General features: G+C 46.4%; 1 protein-coding gene across 1 annotated transcript in view; it reads left to right on the top strand.

Annotated features, from left to right (window-relative positions):
* KCNQ3 (potassium voltage-gated channel subfamily Q member 3) overlaps nt 1-23,216 on the top strand; it is a 309,647-nt gene that overhangs the window by 229,796 nt on the left and 56,635 nt on the right. The window contains exon 2 of the mRNA XM_055432368.2: nt 23,040-23,130. Coding sequence (XP_055288343.1) covers nt 23,040-23,130 — 91 coding nt within the window. The remainder of the gene's footprint in view (nt 1-23,039; nt 23,131-23,216) is intronic.

A 23,216-nucleotide genomic window follows, 5' to 3' on the forward strand; every position in this document is an offset into this window, starting at 1 on the left:
AACACCAACAGGGTCTTGATTCTTGGGCCAGCACCCCAGGTATCCTCCTGGGCGACTTCAGGCAAAGGGTTGGACCTCTCTAAGACTCGTTCTTCTCATCTGTAAAATGCAAGAAATAGATTGGATCAGTCAGGGAGATTCTTGCTTTTCTTTAGCAGAAAAATCCTTCATTCTGTTTTTAATTACATTTCGTGTTGAACCACAGTATCCATAAGCAGATAAAAAGTAAGATGCTCTGGTTAAAGAGAATTTAGGTCAGAGCAGGGAGTTGGTGCCTTCCCCTTTCTCAAAGGACTCCAAGAACTAGAATGATGTCAGCGGATTTACATTTACGTAGCTCACAATGTTTCAGGGCCTCAAGACTGCAGGCTCAGGGACCATTTATATGACATAGTTGTTGTGTGTAGGCAAAGAGGGAAGAGATGGGAAGTTATGTGTCTCCAGTGTAAACAGCGCTATTGCCCAGAGATGGAATGGATATAAGCGGAGGAAGCCACCCAGGCTCCCGGGGAACAGACTGCTGCCCCCAGCTCTCTCAGGCCGCCAAAACTTCACCAAGATGAGAGGAAGGACTGAGAACCAACCCAGAACAACAGGATGGGCTTCCCTTGTGGCTCAGCTGGTAAAGAATCCGCCTGCAAAGCAGGAGACCTTGGTTCAATCCCTGGGTTGGGAAGATCCCCAGGAGAAGGGAAAGATTACCCTCTCCAGTATTCCAGCCTAGAGAATTCCATGGACTGTATAGTCCATGGGATCACAGAGAGTCAGCCTTGACTGAGTGACTTGAAATGTTAAGAAAAAAACAAAAACCCATAAGGATAAGTTGGTAATTGAACAGTTGCCCTGTGAACCATCTCATGAGATGTGGCCTGAGATTTTGGCATCACCTGAGAGCTTGTCAGGCTCCATCCTAGACCTGCGGGATCAAAGCAGTTAGTCAGGTCCTCGAGTAATTCCTATGCACACTACAGTCTGAGAAAACGGTTAGTGGAAAACCACTTCTGGGACAGATGAGCCTGCACTAGCTTCCCGGATGTTACATTTGCCAGTGTTGACATCAGGCAAATCAGCCGTTTCTGAATTGTCTCATCCACATCATGGAGGCGATGATATTCCCCTTACAGAGAGTTTTGTAGGACAGAGACGCTGTAAAGTAGAGTTTAGCCCCCAGCTTACTACTGGAGCAAAAGTTGATGGTCAAGAAAATAAAGGAAAACAATAATATCACACACACACACATTCCTCTATGGTCCAGGACAGAAGAAAGGAATTGAGAAAGAGGTGCTGGGCCACTATTGTGTCTCTGGTGTGAGTTTTCTGTTTTCTCTCTTCTCCAGTGAGGGAAATTCATCATACTTTCTGAGGACAAGGGAAATATTTTTAAAAAATTATTTCCAGGAAAATTGTCTCCATTTCATAATACATAGAACAAGCATGGATTTTGAATTGAAACATTTTGATTTTGACCTCCGTCTGTGTTTCCTGCCTGTGAGGAAGGAAGGACGTGCACTGATTCACCTTAGTTTTTCTCATCTGTAAAATGGGAAGAATAAAACCTTGCAAGGAGTAAATGAGATAGGATGCGAAAGGAGTCTAACTCTTTTTATAAATCGCCCTTTCTCCCTCCTTTTCTTCCATGATTGTCTTCTGTCTACCATTATTAGAGGACCCATTTTATTAAAACTGTGGTTACAGTTGTGGCATGGGAGCATGCATTCATTTAACAAGAATTTACTGGATGTTCAGCATGTGCCAGGTGCTATTATAGATGCTATAAATGCAATACAACTAAGTTTGTTCATCTTTCTAGTGTATGCTTCACCTGGGGTTTACACCTGTGCTAGACACTATCCTGGGTGCTAGGCAGGCAGCGTGCCTGGAGTCTATTCATTTTTCTGTTTCCTTCTCCACCCTGTAGATTACACCACGGCTGTCTGAATGGGACAGAGATTTATTCTCTCCAGGAAGTAGGCAAAAGTCTGTGGTCATTTTGATGGCATTCACAAAACCTTCCTCATGTAGGTTTCAAGGATAAGATTCATTTAGCAAGGTCTTTGCATCCTTTATTGAAAATGCACCCACAACCACAGACTTGGCTAGGCAAATTAATAACACAAACTAGACTGAAAATATTTAACCTCCTTCGGAGAACAAGCTGTTTTTCAAGGAGACTGGCAGGTCTATTTGCATGCAAACATTTAATGGGCTGTTTTTAAATGATCCTTATCTATTTATTGAAGCAGGTCTGGCCAGACCTCTCCTTGGCATCTCCTTGTTAGCTGTGAGTTGGAGCCTCCACCGCACATGATCTGGAAATCATCATAATGCACTTAAATGGAAGATGCTCAATACTTGGAACTTTCAGTGTTTTTACTTGGACCTTTGCCCCCAAATCACTCAGTCAGTCAGCTTTGACTGAGCTCACCATTACAGCCAACCATGAGGAAATTGTAATTGCGTGTATGTTGCACATAGTAGGCGATCAATAAGCAGCGCTGGATGAATGAATGAAGGCATTAGGTGTATTTCCTCTTCACCCTGTCTGAACACTCTCAGGATTCCTCTCCAGTGGTATGCTGCTAAATGTTACCAACCAACCCCAAGCAGGGGCCCCATTTTGCAGCGTTTGCTGGTTTCTGTGGTGGAAATAATCCCGCTCTGATACATTTCAGACTGCCAGCATGACATCACTGAACACAGAGAAGAGATGGGCACCCTTATGGAATAGTTCTACCGGACAGAAAACAAAAGATGTAAATAACCTCAAGGGTACAGATAGTGAGTGAAACATAAAATAATTCGCTAGTGATGAGTTCTGAGCATTTATTACCTTTTTAGTACAGTTCATTTCACTGTAAGCATATAAAGGTTTTAATAGCAGCTGAGTGAACCATGACTTGAAAAATTACTGAGAATTTGCCCATCAGCTCTCAGGAATCTCATGAAGTGGGTCAAGTGCACCCCTGTTCTTACACATTCCACACGTGCAAGCCCTGGAGTGACAGCTCCTCCTCCCTCTCCATGCTGTCTGGGAGGACCTGGAACTACTAAGTGGCTCATAAGATGCAAATAACCAGGTGATGGGTGTGCCCTCTCTCTGCTGAAGCTCCAAGAGCACTCTGCTTGCACCCCGTTGGAGGCGTTTTTCACCTGCTTCTGTTTGTGTTAGGAGCTATATGTGTACTTATCCCTTTCACTGAGGTCTATGCAATCAACAGTGTGTGAAACCTATATGTCAACTGAAGTTCCCTCTCCTTTGGGATCCAAGTGGAACTGATTCTAACACTCTCACCCAGGTGGGAGCCTGCTTCCCTTCACCCAGTCTTACTAAGTGCTGAGCTGTGTGCATGTTTGCCTGTGGTCCTCTGGCTTAGAAATCTGCATGTTTACATGTGTGCTAAGTCGCTGCACTCGTGTCCAACTCTGTGTAACCCTATGGACTGCAACCTGCCAGGCTCCTCTGTCCATGGGCTTCTCCAGGCAAGAACACTGGAGTAGGTTGCCATGGCCCCCTCCAGGGGGTCTTCCCGACCCAGAGATAGAAGCCACATCTCCTGCACTGGTAAGCAGGTTCTTTTAGCACTAGCACCACCTGGGAAACCCTAAAAATGTGCACAGACACCATTCCGTGAAGGGGCTCAGTACTTCCTCGTTGACACGTGTAGTGTCTCAACGACCTGGAACACAGCCCCTTTCCCTCGATGTCCTTCCGAACACTATGCACGTGAGGCAGTTGTGCGCGTAGCAGACCCTCTCCAAGCTTCTGGGCTATTGCCGAGTTGTGTTTTGTTATTGCCGATGTTCCTCATGATGTACTCCGCATATAAGTTAAATAAGCAAGGTGACAATATACAACCTTGACGTACACCTTTTCCTATTTGGAACCAGTCTGTTGTTCCACGTCCAGTTCTAACTGTTGCTTCCTGACCTGCATGCAGGTTTCTCAAGAGGCAGGTCAGGTGGTCTGGGATTCCCATCTCTTTCAGAATGTTCCACAGTTTATTGTGATCGACACAGTCAAAGGCTTTGGCATAGTCAATGAAGCAGAAATAGATGTTTTTCTGGAACTCTCTTGCTTTCTCCATGATCCAGCGGATGTTGGCAATTTGATCTCTGGTGCCTCTGCCTTTTCTAAAACCTGCTTGAACATCTGGGAGTTCACGGTTTACATACTGCTGAAGCCTGGCTTGGAGAATTTTGAGCATGACTTTATTAGCATGTGAGATGAGTGCAATTGTGCGGTAGTTTGAGCATTCTTTGGCATTGCCTTTCTTTGGGATTGGAATGAAGACTGACCTTTTCCAGTCCTGGGGCCACTGCTGAGTTTTCCAAATCTGCTGGCATATTGCGCTGGGCTGGAAGAAGCACAAGCTGGAATCAAGATTGCTGGGAGAAATATCAGTAACCTCAGATATGCAAATGACACTACCCTTATGGCAGAAAGTGAAGAGAAACTCAAAAGCCTCTTGATGAAAGTGAAAGAGGAGAGTGAAAAGGTTGGCTTGAAGCTCAACATTCAGAAAACAAAGATCATGGCACCTGGTCCCATCACTTCATGGGAAATAGATGGAAAAACAGTGGAAGCAGTGTCAGACTTTATTTTTTGGGGCTCCAAAATCACTGCAGATGCTGATTGCAGCCATGAAATTAAAAGACGCTTGCTCCTTGGAAGGAAAGTTATGACCAACCTTGATAGTATATTAAAAAGCAGAGACATTACTTTGCCAACCAAGGTCCGTCTAGTCAAGGCTATGGTTTTTCCAGTGGTCATGTATGGATGTGAGAGTTGGACTGTGAAGAAGGCTGATCGCCGAATAATTGATGCTTTTGAACTGTGGTGTTGGAGAAGACTCTTGAGAGTCCCTTATACTGCAAGGAGATCCAACCAGTCCATTCTAAAGGAGATCAATCCTGGATGTTCATTGGAGGGACTGATGCTAAAGCTGAAACTGCAATACTTTGGCCACCTCATGCGACGGGTTGACTCACTGGAAAAGACTCTGATGCTGGGAAAGGTTGGGGTCAGGAGGAGAAGGGGACGACTGAGAGTGAGATGGCTGGATGGCATCACCGACTCTGTGGACGTGGGTTTGAGTGTACTCCGGGAGTTGGTGATGGACAGGGAGGCCTGGCGTGCTGTGATTCATGGGGTCGCGGAGAGTCGGACACAACTGAGCGACTGAACTGACTGACTGATTGCCGATGTTGTTGTTGTCACTGTTTTACATTTTCATGTGGTTCGGCCCTCTGGCCCTCCTCCCCTTAAAGCTTCCCATCTCTCCCTTCTCTATCTGACAACTCTTTGTTGAAATGCTACCCCTCTCCACGGATCAGGTAAGGAGTTTATTATGTGGAGAAATGTGGCTATGTATACTTTTTTTGCATATCTTCAGGCTCATGTTTACTGAGAATCATGGACCCCCTTTTACAGGCCTCCCCTTTGTCTCACACTGGGTTCTCTAGAACCTGACTCTAAGCTGTAGAATACAAACAAAGAGCTGATTTCAGCAAAGTCCCAAGGAGGGCAGCTTCTACCTGACTCCACAGTGAGCCCAGAGATGTGAGTTACAGCTCAACATTGTCCTGACCCAGGACCCATCAGTCATTGGCTAAACCCCACCCCACCCACCTGGCCTGTACATTCTGCCTTCTGCTCCTGGCCACAGGAAAAACATTTCCAGCAGCCCATGGGCAACTTCCTCCAAGACAAATAGCAGATAAGATTTGTTGGCTGCAGAAAACTGAGAAACAGTAGGAGGTCCTTGGTTAGAGGATCTGGGTATGAACAACGTCTGCTACAATCTTTTAGGGCAAAACAGAACTGCCCAAGCGTTAGGATTCCTGTCTTGGTTTCTCCTCCCTGTGAAGAGAAGAAGGCAGACTAGAGATTTATTTCCCTCAGCTATGAATCATGGACAATCCTTGAATATTATGTTGCTGTTGTTCGGGAAGTGTGGAGGAGATAGGAATATCCAACCAAAAATTTTAATTCACAGGGTGATGTTTGCAACTGATCATATGTTTCCAAGAAAGGAAACTCAGTGCCTGTGAACCAAAAGAGGTCAAAAGGGCTTGGAGCCCTGATTTTGACAGGGATTCATTGATGAGGGTCAGCAAGTGGTACTCCCATTCATTCAACTTTTCCCAGAGGGAATTCCCTGGTGGCCCACTGATTAAAAGTTCACCTGCCAGGCTTCTTTGGTGGTTCAGTGGTAAAAAAACTTGCCTGCCAACGCAGGACACACCAGTTCAAGATTTGATCCCTGATGGGGGAAGATTCCACATTCCGCAGAGCAGCTAAGCCCATGTGCCACAATGACTGAGCCTGTGCACTAGAGCCTGGGAACTGCAACTCCTGAGCCCTAAAGCCACAACTACTGAAGCCTGCACACCTAGAGCCAGTGCTCAGTAACAAGAGAAGCCCGCGCACCGCAAATGAAGGGTAGCCCCCGCTGCCCACAACTAGAGAAAGCTCTAGAAGCAGCGAAGACCCAGCACAGCCAAAAGTAAATGATAAAAAAAATAAATTATTTCTTAAAAAAAGAACTGTTCCCAGAGGACCAGCTGTGCCCCAGGTACCACCCCCAGATGTTTGGGTTACGGTACAGTTCAGTTCCGTTCAGTCACTCACTCGTGTCTGTCTCTTTGCGACCCCATGGACTGCAGCACACCAGGCCTCCCTGTCCATCACCAACTCCCGAAGTTTACCCAGACTCATGTCCATTGAGTCGGTGATGCCATCCAACCATCTCATCCTCTGTTGCCCCCTTCTCCTCCCACCTTCAATCTTTCCCAGCATCAGGGTCTTTTCAAATGAGTCAGCTCTTCATATCAGGGTACAGGGAGATGACCAAGAATGACACGTTCCACCTCTTGTCCATCTCAGCTCAGTCTTCTCTCCTGTGGCATGGGGTAAATCACCCAGCCTGGCAGATTTGTAGGGAAGAGGGATGAGGTGATGACAAGAAAGTGCTTTGGTAGCCCACACGTGGCTGAGTCATTTTTGCTTTCCCAGGTAGAGCATTCATCAAAACAAGGACTCTTTCCAGTAAGGTGATAGTTTAATTCAGTGCATCACAAATGGTGCCAATCACATGTGTACAGAGGGAGGGAAGTGAGGGGAGGGAGGGGATACTGCCAAGGCTGGACAAACATCCCTCCCCATAAAGCCACTCTTGTTTTTGCAGTTACAGTTATTTGACTTCTGCATGAGATTTTTTTTTTTTTTTACTTAGGTATAACCTCGGGCTTCCCAGGTAGCTCAGATGATAAAGAATATACCCGCAGCACAAGAGAACCAAGTTCGATCCCTGGGTTGGGAAGATCCCCTTGAGAAGGGAATGGTAACCCTCCAGGCAAGGGTATTCTTGCCTGGAGAATTCCATGGACAGAGGAGCCTGATGGGCCACAGTCCATGGGGCTCCAAAGGGTTGGACGTGACTGAGTGACTGACACACACACACACACAGTTGACTCAGCATATTGTGTTAGTTTCATTTATGTAGCAAGATGATTCAGTTCGGTATATTGATGGTGTGTATAGAACATATGTAATATATATACAGACATGTATTTTCAGATTCTTTTCCATTATAGGCTGTTACAAAATACTGAATGTGTTTCCCTTGCTTATGGTGGAACCTTGTTGCTTACCTGTTTATACAGCAGTGTGTGTGTCTGTAATCCCAAATTTGGGATATAGCCCTCCCCACTTTTCTCCTTTGGTAACCACATGTTTGCTTCTACATCTGTGAGTCTGCCTCTCTTTTGTCAATAAATTAATTTGTATTATTTTCTAGATTCTACATATAAATGACACCACATATGACATTTGCCTTTCTTTGTCTGACACACTTCATTTAGTACGATAATCTCTAGGAACATTCACGTTGCTGCAAGGGGCATTATTATCTTTTTATGGTCCGTCGAGTCAAGGCTATGGTTTTTCCCGTGGTCATGTGTGGATGTGAGAGTTGGACTGTGAAGCAAGCTGATTTCCGAAGAATTGATGCTTTGGAACTGTGGTGTTGGAGAAGACTCTTGCGAGTCCCTTGGACTGCAAGGAGATCCAACCAGTCCATTCTAAAGGAGATCAGTCCTGGGTGTTCACTGGAAGGACTGATGCTGAAGCTGAAACTCCAATACTTTGGCCACCTCATGCGACGAGTTGACTCACTGGAAAAGACTCTGATGCTGGAAGGGATTGGGGGCAGGAGGAGAGGGGGACGACGGAGAATGAGATGGCTGGATGGCATCACCGACTCGATGGACATGAGTTTGAGTGAACTCCGGGAGTTGGTGATGGACAGGGAGTCGGACACGACTGAGTGACTGAACTGAGTCATATTCCATTGTATGTATATACCACATCTTCTTTGTCCATCATTTATTCATGGACACTTAGGTTGCTTCCCTGTCTTGGCTATTGTAAATAGTGCTGCTGTGAACATTGGGTTGCATGTGTCTTTTTGAATTAGAGTTTTTGTCTTTTCTAGATATGTGTCCAGGAATGGGATTACTGGATCATGTGGCAGCTCCATTTTTCATTCTTTAAGGAACAACCACACTGTTCTCCATAGTGATTGCACCAATTTGCATGCCCACCAATAGTGTAGGAAGGTTCAGTTTTCTCCACACCCTCTCCAGCATTTATTCTTTGTAGACATTTTGAGGGCGGCCATTCTGATCAATGTGAAGTGATACCTCATTGTAATTTTGAAAGAATTCCACTCCTAAAGGAAGAAAAGATGAGAAGGAGGGAGGGAGGGAGTGAGGAAAGAGAAAATTAGAGATACTGGCCTGGCTTATTTAAAGTGTACTTCAGTTGGGGGGTACAAAACTCTACCACATATTTTTAGGAGCACACGTGTGGTAAGTTGCTTCAGTCATGTCCAACTCTTTGCAAACCTATGGAATGTAACCTGCCAGGCCCCTCTGTGCATGAGATTCTCCAGGTAAAAATACTGGAGTAGGTTGCCATGCCTTCCTCCAGGGAATCTTCCTGACCCAGGAATCGAACCCAGGTCTCTTACGTCTCTTCCTGGCAGATTCTTTACCACTGAGCCACTTGGAAAGCCCTTCAGGGGCACATCTGTTGCTTAAATGATGGTCTGTGTCTTAGTATTAGAACAGGAAAAGATCCGCAGAAATTCTCTAGTTTCTAGGAGGATGTTGTCACTCAGGAAATGTGACTTGCCCCAAGTCACCCAAGTGGTTGGGGTAGAGCCAGGACTGGAACCCAGGCTCTTGACTCCAGTGTGAGGTCTTTTCACCAGTGCTTCCCTCCATCCCTTGCTTTATCTTTAGTGAGGACAACTCCACAGTCTTGCAATGCATTAGCAAGTTACCTTGGTTCTGAATCATTCTGAATATCTTTCCTTCTCTCTGTTTTTTTTTTTTTTATCTTGTCCTCGTTTCAAGGAGAAAACTTGGTATCCTCATCTCTAAAGAGAGAGAGAGAAAAAAGAATCCCATTTGAAGTGTCACACACATGACACGTTTCCCATGTCATCCCATAGCTCGGTCTCCAGCAGCATTGATTACTCAGTCCCCATTAGAGCCCCGTGAGGTCACGGGGACCTTGATAAATGCATCTGGGGTCCTCGTTCTTGTGGCCAGGATGGTTTTGAAAACCAGAACTCTCAATGGCCTACCAAGGAGGTGGCTGGCCTTCAGACCAGCCTACGAAGGACGCCGTCTCTCTCTCCACATCCTCTGAGTCAGTGACCTGTGCATAAGAGAGGGACACACCAAGGACGAGCTTTGCCAGCATCTCAGGGTTGAAAGGGATGACATATGCCTGGCAGGAACTGAGTGTGCCAGGTGTGGGTTTGGGTCTTCGAGTTCTGATGTTGGCATGATAGCAGCAGCTGTTCTCAGATACGGAAAGATGAAAAGGCCAAATTGGCATGCTCTCCCCAGGAGATGGGTTCCCGGGGACAGGGGAGTGGGAACCCTAAGCCAGAATTCCTTACTGTCCCCAGAGAGGGGTGGAGTGGGGGATGGGGGAGGAAGTTGTGGAAGGAAGAGTGGCTCCTCCATCAGTGAGGTCCATGTGCCACGGGTAGGACTATCAGGCATTCAGATGGCAAAGCTGGAAGGGATAGTTAATGCTCCAGCAGTGGAGCTCAGTTCCCAAGATGATCATCGAAGCTTGAGATACAGTCTGAGTCTCAGGAGGTGACATTGAACAAAGACAAATGCAAAGCCTGTGCTTATGTCTGACGCCAACTACACAAGCACGGATAAATGACCTTCTGTCGTTCAGTCGCTCAGTCATGTCCAATTCTTTGCAATCCCATGGACTGCAGCACGCCAGGCCTCCCTGTCCATCACAGTCTCCAACATTTGCTCAAACTCATGTCCATTGAGTCGGTGATGCCATCCAGCCACCTCATCCTCTGTCACCCCCTTCTCCGCCAGCCCTCAATCTTTCCCAGCATCAGAGTCATTTCCAATGAGTCAGTCCTTCCCATCAGGTGGCCAAAGTATTAGAGCTTCAGCTTCAGAATCAGTCTTTCCAGTGAATATTCAGGGTTGATTTCCTTTGGGATTGACTAGTTGGATCTCCTTGCAGTCCAAGGGACTCTCAAGAGTCTTTTTCAGCACCACGATACAAAAGTATCAGTTCTTCAGTGCTCATTCTTCTTTATGGTTCAACTCTCACATCCATACATGACCACAGGAAAAACCATACCTTTGACTATGCTGACTTTTGTCAGCAAAGTGTCATCTCTGTCTTTTAATTCTCTGTCTAGGTTTGTCATATGATCTATGATTTTATCATAAATGTGCAAAAGTTCTTAAAATAAAATTCCCTACCTTAGTTTTTCTTCTCCTACACATCCAAGAACATGCAATGTGTGTCTCCCTTTCTCAGCCTCCCCCCCAGATAAATGTTATGCCTTAACTTGCAAAGCTTGATGCTGGCTCTAGAAGCTGGGAACAGTAGAGACAGTGAGCCCAAGCTTGAGGTTACTCCTAACACGCACGGCTAGTGAATGGTCTTGCATCTTTCCCTTCAGTGACAGACCTTAGAAACAGGTGAGAGGAAGGTGGTCTCAAAGTCCCAGGATGCTGTTGAGTGTAAAATTTGCAGCTAATAAGCTGAAGCCCCTGAAAACTTGTTAGGGTGCCCTTGACTGCCTCAGTCGCTGCAGAGCGGGCCATGCGCTTGCCCACCTCAGCGCCCAGCACGATCCACTGGAATAATTAGTTTCCTGGTGATGCTTTAAGTATCTGGGGGCAGACCTGATTCTTGGGCCACCTCTGTACCTTGACACGAGACTCAGTACAGAGTAATTGCTCAGTAAACATGTATTGGATGAAGGACTGAGTGAGTGAATATAAAATGCAGGAGTGTTTAAGGATGATCATGAAGCCCGGGGAAGGAAGGAAATTGCTCAAACAATCAGCCGTGATGGCTGTTGTTTCTACAAGTGCAGCTGGGCAAACAGATGCGTCTCCCCACGCTAACGCCTGCATGGGCACTCTCTCTGTCTCTCTTTTCTAATCTCTCTCCTTTTGGAAACTTGAAGCCACTAAATGTTTCCATTCTAATGAGATTTTCAAAACGAGAGAGGAAAAAAATGTCTAGAATAATCAGGGCTTGTGGCATGCTGGCGGGGAACAGCAGGAGGTCCGGGTCTTGCTTTGTGTCTCAGTGTTTGGCTCTCAAAAGAAACACTGGAGCCGTTTGTGGGAAGGTGCTAGTGGAATAAGAAAATATCAGTTGTTTGCGCCTTTTGGTTTGGGTTTGAGAGGACCGATTTTTATCTCTAAATGAGAAAGGTTTCCAGGGCATGGTTAGAAAAGTAAGTAATATGCCAGTGACACACTGGCATTCTTCCCACTATCCTCAGCCTGAAGGCGGTTGAAAGGCTGGCTTGGCCACCATCCGGTGAGGAGGGTGAAAGGGGAAGCGTTAGTCACACAACTGCTTTGCACCCCATTGACCGCAGCCCGCCAGGCTCCTCTGTCCACGGGATTTCCCAGATAAGAACACTTGAGCAGGCTGCCATTCCCTTCTTCAGGGGATCTTCCCGACCCAGGGTTTGAACCCAGGTCTGCATTGCAGGCAGATTCTTTACCAGCTGAGCCACCAGGAAGGCCCTTGTAGGTGGGGAAAGTGAATGCCTCCTTGGGATGATTTCACAGCTGCTAGGAAGACTTGCTTCCTTTTCTCCTAGAACCTCCAGCTGGAGGTCCCACAAGAAGTAACTTAATCCTCAGGTGCTGCATGCTAAGTCTCTTCAGTCGTGCCTAACTCTTTGTGACACTGGACCGTATAGCCCACCGCTCCTTGGTCCATGGGATTCTCCAGGCAAGAATACTGGAGTGGGTTGCCATTTCCTTCTCTAGAGGATCTTCCCGACCCAGGGATCAAACCTGAGTCCCTGAAGTCTCCGGTTTGGTAGCTGAGTTCTTGACCATTAGTGCCACCTGTACAAGCCTTTATCCCCTTTTCAAATGCAAATTTCAGGTGCCATTTTATACCTATTAAATTAGCAAGTCAACCAACAAACTGTACTAAATAGCCAATGCTGGAAAAATTGGGTAACAATGGATGCTTGTGTGTTCCTGGGGACAAAGTGCATGACCCTTCAGAAAAGTAGTCCGGCAGAATATGACAAGAATCAATTCAGATATTTGAAGCCCAGATAGTCTAGAGATTATTATGAGGAATTGAGTCTAGAGAAGGAAAAGCTTTATGCATAAAAATATATACCATCATATAACTTATAATAACACAGAATTGGTAGCAACCTAAATCTGAATATCCAGCAATAAGAGAATGGCTGTATATATTTCAGTACGCTGATGTCATAGAAAGTGCCTCTTCCATTAAACATGATTGTTTGAATATTTTATAGCCAAGTGGAAGAATATTTATACTTTAATAAGATAGAAATGTAGACTATACTGTTGAGACAAAGCAAATATTGAAAATTGTGTCTGGCTATGTCCTTGGGCTGCAAAAGGGACAGGAGAAAATGAAAACAGCTGATTTATTAGGCTTAGAATTGAATACAGTGATTCTTTTATTTTGGTTTCCATTGTGTGCTTTAGAATGTCTTCTATGAAGACCGGAGATGCACAGGTGAAGGTGTCTGATGGTAGGCACGCATGGTGACCAAGAATCAGTGAGAAGATGGAATGTGTTGGACCTGGAATCCAGAGGAAAAGGTTGACAGGGCAACAGTGGAGGCTGGAAGACCACGGGAACAGGGGTGACTTGGAGGGGAAGGAAAGGAATGCTCCAGAGCTCGGGCTTAGATGCTAGGCTCTGGGATTCAAGCCCCAACCAAGTCCTTACCAGGATTCCTTATGCCCAGATGAAAGAGGGTGAGGAGGGTCTGAACAGAAAATGCTGCCATCCACTGTGAGCCTTTGAAGACATGCCCCTCTCCTCCTGGAAGGAGGGAGGGGTGAAGGAAGACTGTGGAGGCTGTTTGCCACTTGTCCCATCACCTTCTCACCTTCTACCCTCATGCACAATGGGGGCCCTCCACGCAAGCGTAGGGAGGGACAGCTGAGGAGCCTTTGCTGGCCCTTCCCATCCCTCTGGATGAGAGAGAGCTCACCCTCCACCTCGTGACATCTGTGAACATGGCAATTCTAGATAGCTCCTGCTCTGGCCTTCCTGGGAGCAGATGCTGTGTCTGATCCCAGCAGTCTCAGCAACATTACCATGGACCATGTGGACTCTCTGCTACAGCCTCGCAAGGTGGACTTTGGTGTTTATGATGCACAAGAACAGAAGTTAAGATAAACAGCTCTGCCTGGGCCATGAAGAGGCCATGGCAGTCCACTCCAGTATTCTTGCCTGGAGACTCCCCATGGACAGAGGAGCCTGTCCATGGGGTCGCAGAGTCAGACATGACTGAGGGACTAAGCACAGCACAGCCTGGGTCATAAACACATGAAGAGGAGCGGCTGGGGATGAAGTACTGTGTCTGATTCTGGAACGCACACGCTTTGCCCTGCTGCACACCACCTATAAATCAGTGCTTTGTACATAGTTGTTTAGTCAATAAGTTGTGTTTAACTCTTTGCAACCCCATGGACTGAAGCCCACCAGGCTCCTCCATCCATGGGATTTCCCAGGTAAGAATTTCCCAGGCAGGTTGCCATTTCCTTCTCCAGGGCATCTTCCTGATCCAGGGATCGTACCTGAGTCTCTTGCATTGACAGGTGGAATCTTTGCCATTGAACTACCTGGGAAACTCATTATAGACAGTAGGTGCTTCCAAAATATTCATGTAAGAGTTCTGCGCCCCCCAAGTCCGACTTGTTCCCCAAGGGGGGACAGTTTCCCCACACCAAACAATTCTCTGATATCAACTGAATTCCTATAATTTAACTCAGTTCTGACACTGTCTACCTGGAGAGAAATCAGATTTCACAAGGTAAGGGCTCATCCCGACAAGACTGCTCCCACCCCTTGGCCCCACTTTAGATGCCAGTGGCAAGTTAGGTTGCCACCTGTGCTTCTGGCTGACGAGTTATAGACTGGAGTTTCCCATGACCTGCTCCTTGGGTTTGATTCACTGGCTGGAGTGACTCACAGAACTCAGAGAAACATGTGACTTATTTTAAGATCATCTGTTTATTATAAAAGGATTTAAATCAGGCACAGCCCACGGAGGAGATGCATAGGGCAATGTGTGGGGTAAGGGCTTCCCTGGTGGCTCCAATGATAAAGAACATGCCTGCCATGTGGGAGACCCAGGTTGGATCCCTGGGTAGGGAAGATCTCCTGAAGCAGGTAACAGCAACCCATTCCAGTATTCTTGCCTGGAGAATTCCATGGACAGAGGAGCCTGGTGGGCTACTGATGGGATCGCAAAGAGGCAGACTCGCCTGAGTGAATAACACATACATACATACATGTACAGGGTAAGGCCGTGGAGCTTCTGTGGGCCTCCAGGAGCACCACTGTCTCCACATCTCCACATGTTCAAACCCCGAAGCTCTTTCAACCCAGTACTTTTGCGTTTTTATGGAGTCTTCACTACATAGACATGATTGATTAAATCAATGGCTATTGGTGATGGAGCTCAAGCTCCAGGCCCTCTGCCCTCCCCAGAAGTCAGGGAATTGGGACTGGTAGTTCCCACCCTCTAATCACTTGACTTCTTTTCCTAGCAGCAGCTCCCATCCTGAGGCGCTTCCCAACAGTCACCTCACTAACGTCGCAAAAGACACCCTGACTGTGCTCCCCACCGAGGAAATTCCCAGGGCTTTATGAACTCAATACCAGAAACGGGGAAATGACCACATACGTATTTCTCATTGTAAATCACAGTCTCACAGCATAGTGGGCACTACAGGGCACTGATACATTCAGCATCCTCTTAAGGTTTAGCGTCGTGTCGGTGCCCAAGCAAGGGTCTATGGACGGATGGCTTTAGACCTTAAGAATACCACACCGAGTGTGAAACAAGGAAGATTTTGTTCACAAAGCTGACTGGACTTCTAGTTGACGTTTATGAATCTTTAGTTATGCCTCTGTTTTTCTTAACCCTGTAATGTCACACCAAGGGCTTCCCAGGGGCTCAGTAGTAAAGAATCCACCTGCCAGTGTGGGAGACATGGGTTCAGTCCCCAGTCAGGGAAGATCCCCCGGTCCACAGAGCAGCTAAGCCTGTGAGCCACAGCTGCTGAAGCCCATGCACCCCAGAGCCCGTGCTCTGCAGCAAGAGACGCCACCGCAATGGGAAGGAAGCCTGAACACCACAACTAGAGCGCAGCCTGCGCTCGCCGCAACCAGGGAAAAGCCCACAACACAAAGAGGACGCAGCACGGCCAAAAATAGATAAAGAAATTATATTAAAAAGGCCATTACCGGGCAGACAAGACACGCAAGAAGAAATGCCTGGTAACATACCAAGGAACTTAAATAGATGTTTCCAGAGACAAATTCACCATGAAACTAATGAAATTTAAGCTGTAACTCCGGTACTTATTTTTTAAGTCATATTTGTCTTCTTTTCCCTAAACTTTTGCTTCTTTTCTTCCACAAATATGGAGATGACCCTATTTTATTCCTTTATTAAATATTGTTATATCTATGTCAACAGCAATGAGATGGAGCCCCTTCCTTTTAAGTTTAAAATTCTTTTTTTTGCACTGCATTAGACACGTCAGATATCTTCAGGTGGTACCAACTAAGTTCCATTGCTCTGGACTCTTAGTTTAAATCAAAAGTTGGGAAACTTTTTCTCTAAAAGTGAAATAGTAAATATTTTAGACCTTTGGGCCAGATAGACTCAGCTTCAGTTACTCAGCTCTCCCATTGCCTCACAAAAGCAGCCATGGACCATATATAAACAAAGGAGTGTGGCTATGGTATAAAATTTTATTTATAAAAATAGCAGCTGCCTGGATTTGGCCCGAGGGCCACAGTTTGCTAACCCCTGGTTTGAATGGTCAAAACCTGCATCTGCATTACACATCTGTGGATCCAGAGGTTGATCAGTTCAGTTCAGTCGCTCAGTCGTGTCCGACTCTCCGCGACCCCATGGACTGCAGCACACCAGGCCTCCCTGTCCATCACCAACTCCTGGAGCTCACCCAGACTCATGTCCATTGAGTCGGTGATGCCATCCAGTCATCTCACCCTCTATCGTCCCCTTCTCCTCCCGCCTTCAATCCTTCCCAGCTTCAGGGTCTTCTCCAGTGAGTTGGAAACTCACCCAGAGGTTGGTAGGAACGGGATATAGATGTCGATTTCTGTGGCTCTTTGTGATTATAATAGTCTTGCTTGATTTCAAGGGCAAGGAAGCTTTTTAAACACAAAATTATTTTTTCTATGTTCCAGTAAAGCCATTTTTTTGACCTTCTGAACATAAGATGAGGGGGAAAGAGGTAAACAGCTTGCATCTGAATGCCCGCTGTTTGCCTGGATTCATAGCAGTTCATGTACATGGTTCTCTTTTTATTTACATGACCATGAGGTAGGTTTAGAGGGTCCCTAATTCCACAATTAATAGTAATCAGTGAATATCTACTTAAAGGGTATCTGCTGAAAATGGGTACTAAACTTCATACTAAACAGTGAAGAAAATTTCTCATTAGTATGTGATCACAAAAATATAATTAAAATACAAAAATGTGTTTATTGTATCTCACAGGTCACAAAATTTAAATTATAACTGCAACTATGCTCTAATTTTTACAATGCACAAAGACTCAGTTGAGTATTAATTTGAGGTTATATTTTCTTTGCCAAAACTTGATGACAATACAACATGACTTCACATTTTATTCTCTCAACATTTGGGGGGAAGGATTGCGTGGTATTTTTCACCCTTTGAAATATCATTTGATCTGTCTTTAATTGTTCCAGTAAGATTGTTGCTTGTTAATGGTTTTGCTGTTTTTAGAACAGCTCTTCATCATCATATCCATCAACTTCATGAAATCCTGCATCCTTTGTAAGCTTTGTCTTTTCTCTTTGCAAATGGTCCATATTGTACTGTTGGATGCTGTCCCTGATGGTGAGACAGAGGCTGAACTGCAAGGCCATGATGTCCAGGATACAGGCTGCTGTTAAACCATGAAGGATCTTTGCATGGAGACTTCCTTAGAGAGGTGGTTTTTAGTTATGAGAGTTTTTGCTGCCCTGTGCAATCTCTCAGCTACAAAGACTGGGATAAGCAATGAGATAAAGAAAATCCCTTGATTTGTCACTTGTGTGTTGTAAGTGAGAAACTGAGGTTCGGAGAAATAAACCTGCCCTGGGTCATCTGATTTCTAGGTGGTGAGCCAAGATTCAGATCATGTGGAGCCTGATTACAAGCATGCCCGTTTAATGGCAGACAGAAGGGGACTGAAAGGAGAAGAGTCCATGCTTTCCTCCCTCAATCTAGGACCTTTTTGTCGGTGGGGTGTGGGTAACAGAACAGCCATAGGCTTTTGGGGACCTGTAATTGTTTATTCCTTTTCATTTATAAAGACACTAAACATTCAATTTCAGAGAACTTCAGGCGAGCTCCCTGGCTCTTGAAATATGCCTACGGGGAGCAGGGGCCATCAGAGGTCTTGGTGAACTGCCTGGAGATGGAACCAAGCTTTTCCCCGCAGACTGGAGACCAGAGGAGAGGGAAGCTGATCTCTCAGCGTGCCCCCCAACCCCACCCCACCCCCGGCTCTCCAGCTGGCCCTGCCCTGGCCCCATTCCCTGCAGAACCTCACTCCAAGCCCCATGGCCATCCTCAGAACAGGGTCTGGTCCCAGCATCTCTGCCCCTCCTCCGGTGGTGACCCCACTGCCTGAGCCTGAAGGCTGTGGCCCTCATCTGTAAAATGGGGGCACGGATATAACAGTGACAGTGTCCCCACCTGGCACTGCTGCTCTCCAGAGTACAAGAGAAAATGACATGCCAAAAAAAAATTACCAGGTAAATCCTAGAGTTTTCACTCTCTTGGGTTCCCCTTGAATGAAGTCCTTGAGGGGATATTTGTCGTGATTTCCGGTGGGTCCGGCTTTGTTCCTATGAAGGGAGGCCAGGCTTGGGTGGGAAGAGGCAGGTAGGACATGGTGTCTGGTTTGAGGGCATGTCAAGACCCTTGACCCCAACTGGTTTTATTTGGAAAGACGGTCAGGACCCTGCAGACAGAAGGGCAGCTGTTGACTCTCCCCAAGCCTCCAGCAAGAGAGAAGAGAGAGAGAAAGGTGGCATGAAGGATGTTGTTGTTCAGTCGCTCAGTCGTGTCCAGCTCTTTGCACCCCCATGGACTGCAGCACGTCAGGCCTCCCTGTCCTTCACTGTCTCTCAGAGTTTACTCAAACTCATGTCCATTGAGTTGGTGATGCCATCCAGCCATCTCATCCTCTCTTGGCCCCTTCTCCTCCTGCCCTCCATGATTCTCAGCATCAGGGTCTTTTCAAATGAGTCAGTTCTTCGCATCAGGTGGTCAAAGTATTGGAGTTTCAGCTTCAACATCAGTCCTTCCAATGAATATTCAGGACTGATCTTTAGGATTGATTGATTTGACTGGTTTGATTGCTGTCCAAGGGACTCTCAAGAATCTTCAGCACCACAGTTCGAAAGCATCAATTCTTCAGCGGTCGGCCTTCTTTATGATCCAGCTCTCACATCTGTACATGACTACTGGAAAAATCATGACTATGTGGACCTTTGTCAGCAAACTGATCTCTCTGATACAGAGAAGAAACTCACTTGATGGAGACAGTAAAAGAATCACTGGTGTCCTGAGGTGGCTGAAAGGGAGGGTGGGGTTCTGAGCCACTGGCATTAGAATAACAGATAAAACGATCCTAGGATATTTTCTTCAGATGCTCCTCAACTGCAGCTCCTCCCCCAATTGCACACACAACCTCTACATATATTTATATGGTGATTCTGACTGTTCTACACTGTGTTATGATTTGTCTGTGTTAGTCACAGGTACATAGGGATATGTGCCCCATGTAAAGTATACGTTAAGAATACTTGTTGAATGAGTAAATTAATTTTGAAATACTTAAAAAAAAGTCGGTGAGGCATGGAGAGAGAGAGACAAAACAGGAAGAGAAGGGAAGAACCCGTCTACCCACACCTGTCTGTCTTCCATCCGTGAAACTGATAATTCCACCCATGAGTCTGGAATCAAGTTCGTATCTTCAGCGTAAAGTGAAATGTGCAGGAGACCAAAGAGTACTTCCCCTTCTCAGGTGAAGGAGGGCTTCTTTGATGCTTTTCGCTTTATAAATTAATGATTGTTTTCAAATCTCAGCAAGTAAATTCCCCAGGTTGTCGGTACTTTTCAATTCCTGGAGATTCAAGAAAATACCGAGTTCCGACGAGTGTTTGCTGCCCCCTGCTGGCTAAAGCCTGGTTCTGCACGCCCCCGCTGCGAACAGGAACCAGGCTGAAGCTGCGTATTGGTGACCGCTTAAGGTCGAGTTGTCCCCTGACCTGGCTCTGAAATCACAATTAGAGCTCAAAGGGACTTAAGTACCTAGCTCCGACCTCTCCTCTAAGCTCTAGACTTGAATTTCGATCAGCTTGCTGGATATTCCCACTTGGACCTCAAACAGTAGGTCCACAGCATGATCTATCTTTGCTGGCTTGTTGGCTTCTGCACACATACTCCTGAAGCCTTTGAATAACACGTTGTCCACCCTCTCATCTCCCCGCACTGATTCTCCTCTAGCTTGGCCGCCCTGTCCCACGGTGCAGATGCAAGGCCACAGACTTCATTTTAGCCAGGCTTGTTCTTAACACCCCTCAGCATGTGGCCGCATCTCCTCCTCTTTGTCATTCTCAGCCCTCGAGACCCACCACCATCTCCAACTTCTGGCTGCTTTCTATTGCGGGGAAGTTTAGCAGTCTCATGCCTTGAGGCTTGCAACTTCCACTTCAACCGGATTTGTAAGATATTTCACTAGACACAGGCAGTGCCTGCCTTGGGACGAGTTCTCATGCTGGGTGTTAAGATGGTGCACTGTATTTATGACACGGTGCAAGCAGTGATTACAAAATGATAACGGGCTGTGATCAGTACTGGAATAGAAATGCTTCTGGGTGTTCTGTGATCCCAAGGGAGGGATCACACGAGGAATTGTGCAGGCTCTAGACGTAAGGTGTGAGAGTACTGTCAAGGTGTGCCCGGTACTGTCAAGGTGTTAGCAGGAGGTAAAGGGGCACGTGAGGGGAGTGGGCAGGGAAGAGGAGCATTAAGAAGAGGGCTTGAGGAAACACAGTGATTCTGGGGGTGGGGAAGCAAGAGGGGATGGGGAAGGTCGGGTCATAGAAGGCTCGCACCCCTTACTGAAGAAGAAGATTGAATGGGGTTTAGTATCCTTGAACTCTCTGCATTGTACATGCTGCTCACATTGCCTAGGGGTCCATGCTGCAGGTCAACACACATAAAATGGGGAATGTCCTGGATAAACTGGGACATATGGTCCACGCTAGCTGTGTCTCAGATAGCCTTCCAACCCACTGACCACAGCCTCTGGGATGCTTCCTGTGTTGTTTTCCCAAAGCCTGTGGTGGACACTCAGATGATAACCTCAGCCAGACTCTCATGTGGTCATCTGTCCTGTTTCCCCCAGTGGGCTAGGAAGTCCTTGAAAATGAGGGCTGGGGTTTTTATTCATGTTTGTATAAAATGCTCCTGCAGTGCAGAAATTGCAGAAGATGCAGGTTCGATCCCTGGGCCAGGAAGATCTCTGTAGTCTTTTTACTGACGACACAGTTATCCTGCTGGTGATGATTCCTTCTGATGAGTTTCTTCATCGGTAAAACGGGAGTGGTCATATCGACCTTGGGAGAAGGTTGTGAGGATAAATGAGCTGATAGGTGTAAGGTGACAGATGGTAAGTTCTCACCAAAGAGTGGTGTTGGCTGTTGAGATGGTTACCATCATCGTCATCTTCATCATCACCAGAGACTTGGATGAAGAATAAGCAGGTTCCACACATGTCATGAATTTAAAATAAAATGGCCAAACAGGAGGGAGTTGAAAATCTCATTTGGGTTCCTACACAGGGTTGGAGACAGAGTCAGATCTGCAGGTCAGCAGGACTGTTGATCAGAAAATGCAATCAGGATTACCAAGGGGTGGGACCAGGACTCCGGTCCAAGCCAGCTCCAGGAGCAGACATCTCCAAACCTCCTTAGATCATGGTCCTTACCATCACACCACGAGTTGATTTTCTGTTTGTCAGGACTGTCAGCTCAGGAGGACAGATCCAGCTTGTTCATCATTGAATTCGAGCTCTGCCTCCCCCAGTGCCTACCGTATAAATATTCAACAGATAGGTGAATGAATGAATGCACTAGTTGGGTACCCACTTACATAAACAAAGCGAAAAGGCATGGATGGGAGCCTAGCAGACACAGCGCCGGATTACATAGAGCAGGACAACTTGGAGTATGTGGTACCAAGACTCCCGCGTGGACACTGCCTTTCAGTTTCCCTCCGAGACACCAGGGTTTCCCCGGTGGTTCAGATGGTAAAGAATCTGCCTGCAGTGCTGGAGACCTATGTTCAGTCCCTAGGTCAGAAAGATCCCCTGGAGAAGGGGATGGTTACCCATTCTGGTATTTGTGCCTGGAGAATTCCACGCAAGAGAAACTTGGCAGTCTATAGTCCATGGGGTCACAAAAAGCAGGGTCATGATGGAGCAGCTAACACTTTCACTTAGACACCCAGAGAACCTGGTGCTGACCATTGAACCAAATACTCCCCACCGAGAGGGAGGGAGAACCTCTTTTCTTTGCTGAAATGATGAAGCGCATGCGCACACACACACACACACACACACACACACACACACTGTCCTTCCACCACCCTCACTCTCTCACACACAGGGAGTTTATAAATACAATCATCTCAGAGGATTGTTTGCAGTTAGCTTCTGCCTGAGGCAGGGGCATGAACCAGATGAGCTCTCAGTGACTTTTCAACACACAGCTATGCACCATGGTGGCTTGGACTCTTTCTAGCGTGAAACACACTTGGTAATTTCAGAAACAATTCTGAAGATCCCCCAATTGAAAGAGATTATTTCCTTTAGTAACTATTGACTGTAAAAATAGTAATAATAATATGAAGGTAATGGTAACAGAGACTTTCATTGAATTTATGAATCTTTGGATGAATTTGTTTTTATTCTAAGAGTATTTTCATCTGTTTGAAGGTCACAGTCCTGTGTGCAGGACCCATTATTAACGTAGTCACATTCCAGTTGATTGACCAAAACTTGCCATAACTGGTTTGTCAGGCAATCTGCAGTCCTCTAGGGCTGGGACTAGATGCTGTAACTCAAATTCTCATTGTTTCCACTAACTAGCTGGCAAAGTTATAGTAAAGTGTTGCTCTCTCAAACCTGGTTTCCATAACTGTAGCATCAATTCCTAACTGCCTCACAGCTGTGTCACGAGGTTCAATGGGATAACGTAAGCAGCCCACTCCTGTGTCCGATGGATGCTGTAGCTTCATCCTGGCTGTTACTCTTCTGCCTAGCCTCGGCACAATCCAAAACAAGGCACTTCCTTAGTTTCTTTCTTCCTTCCCTTCTAGGTTCCTGATTGTCCTGGGGTGCTTGATTCTGGCTGTCCTGACCACCTTCAGGGAGTACGAGACTGTTTCAGGAGACTGGCTTCTGCTGCTGGTGAGATGTGTGCCCAGTGTGGTGCTGTGCTTCCGGGGCAGACGCTCCAGTGGGCCCTCCAGCGGAGAGGACAAGGAGGCCAATGG

This window comes from Moschus berezovskii, chromosome 16 (genome assembly GCF_049115385.1).
Source record: "Moschus berezovskii isolate FMDL1 chromosome 16, NW_MosBer_1.0, whole genome shotgun sequence".
Taxonomy (NCBI): domain Eukaryota; kingdom Metazoa; phylum Chordata; class Mammalia; order Artiodactyla; family Moschidae; genus Moschus; species Moschus berezovskii.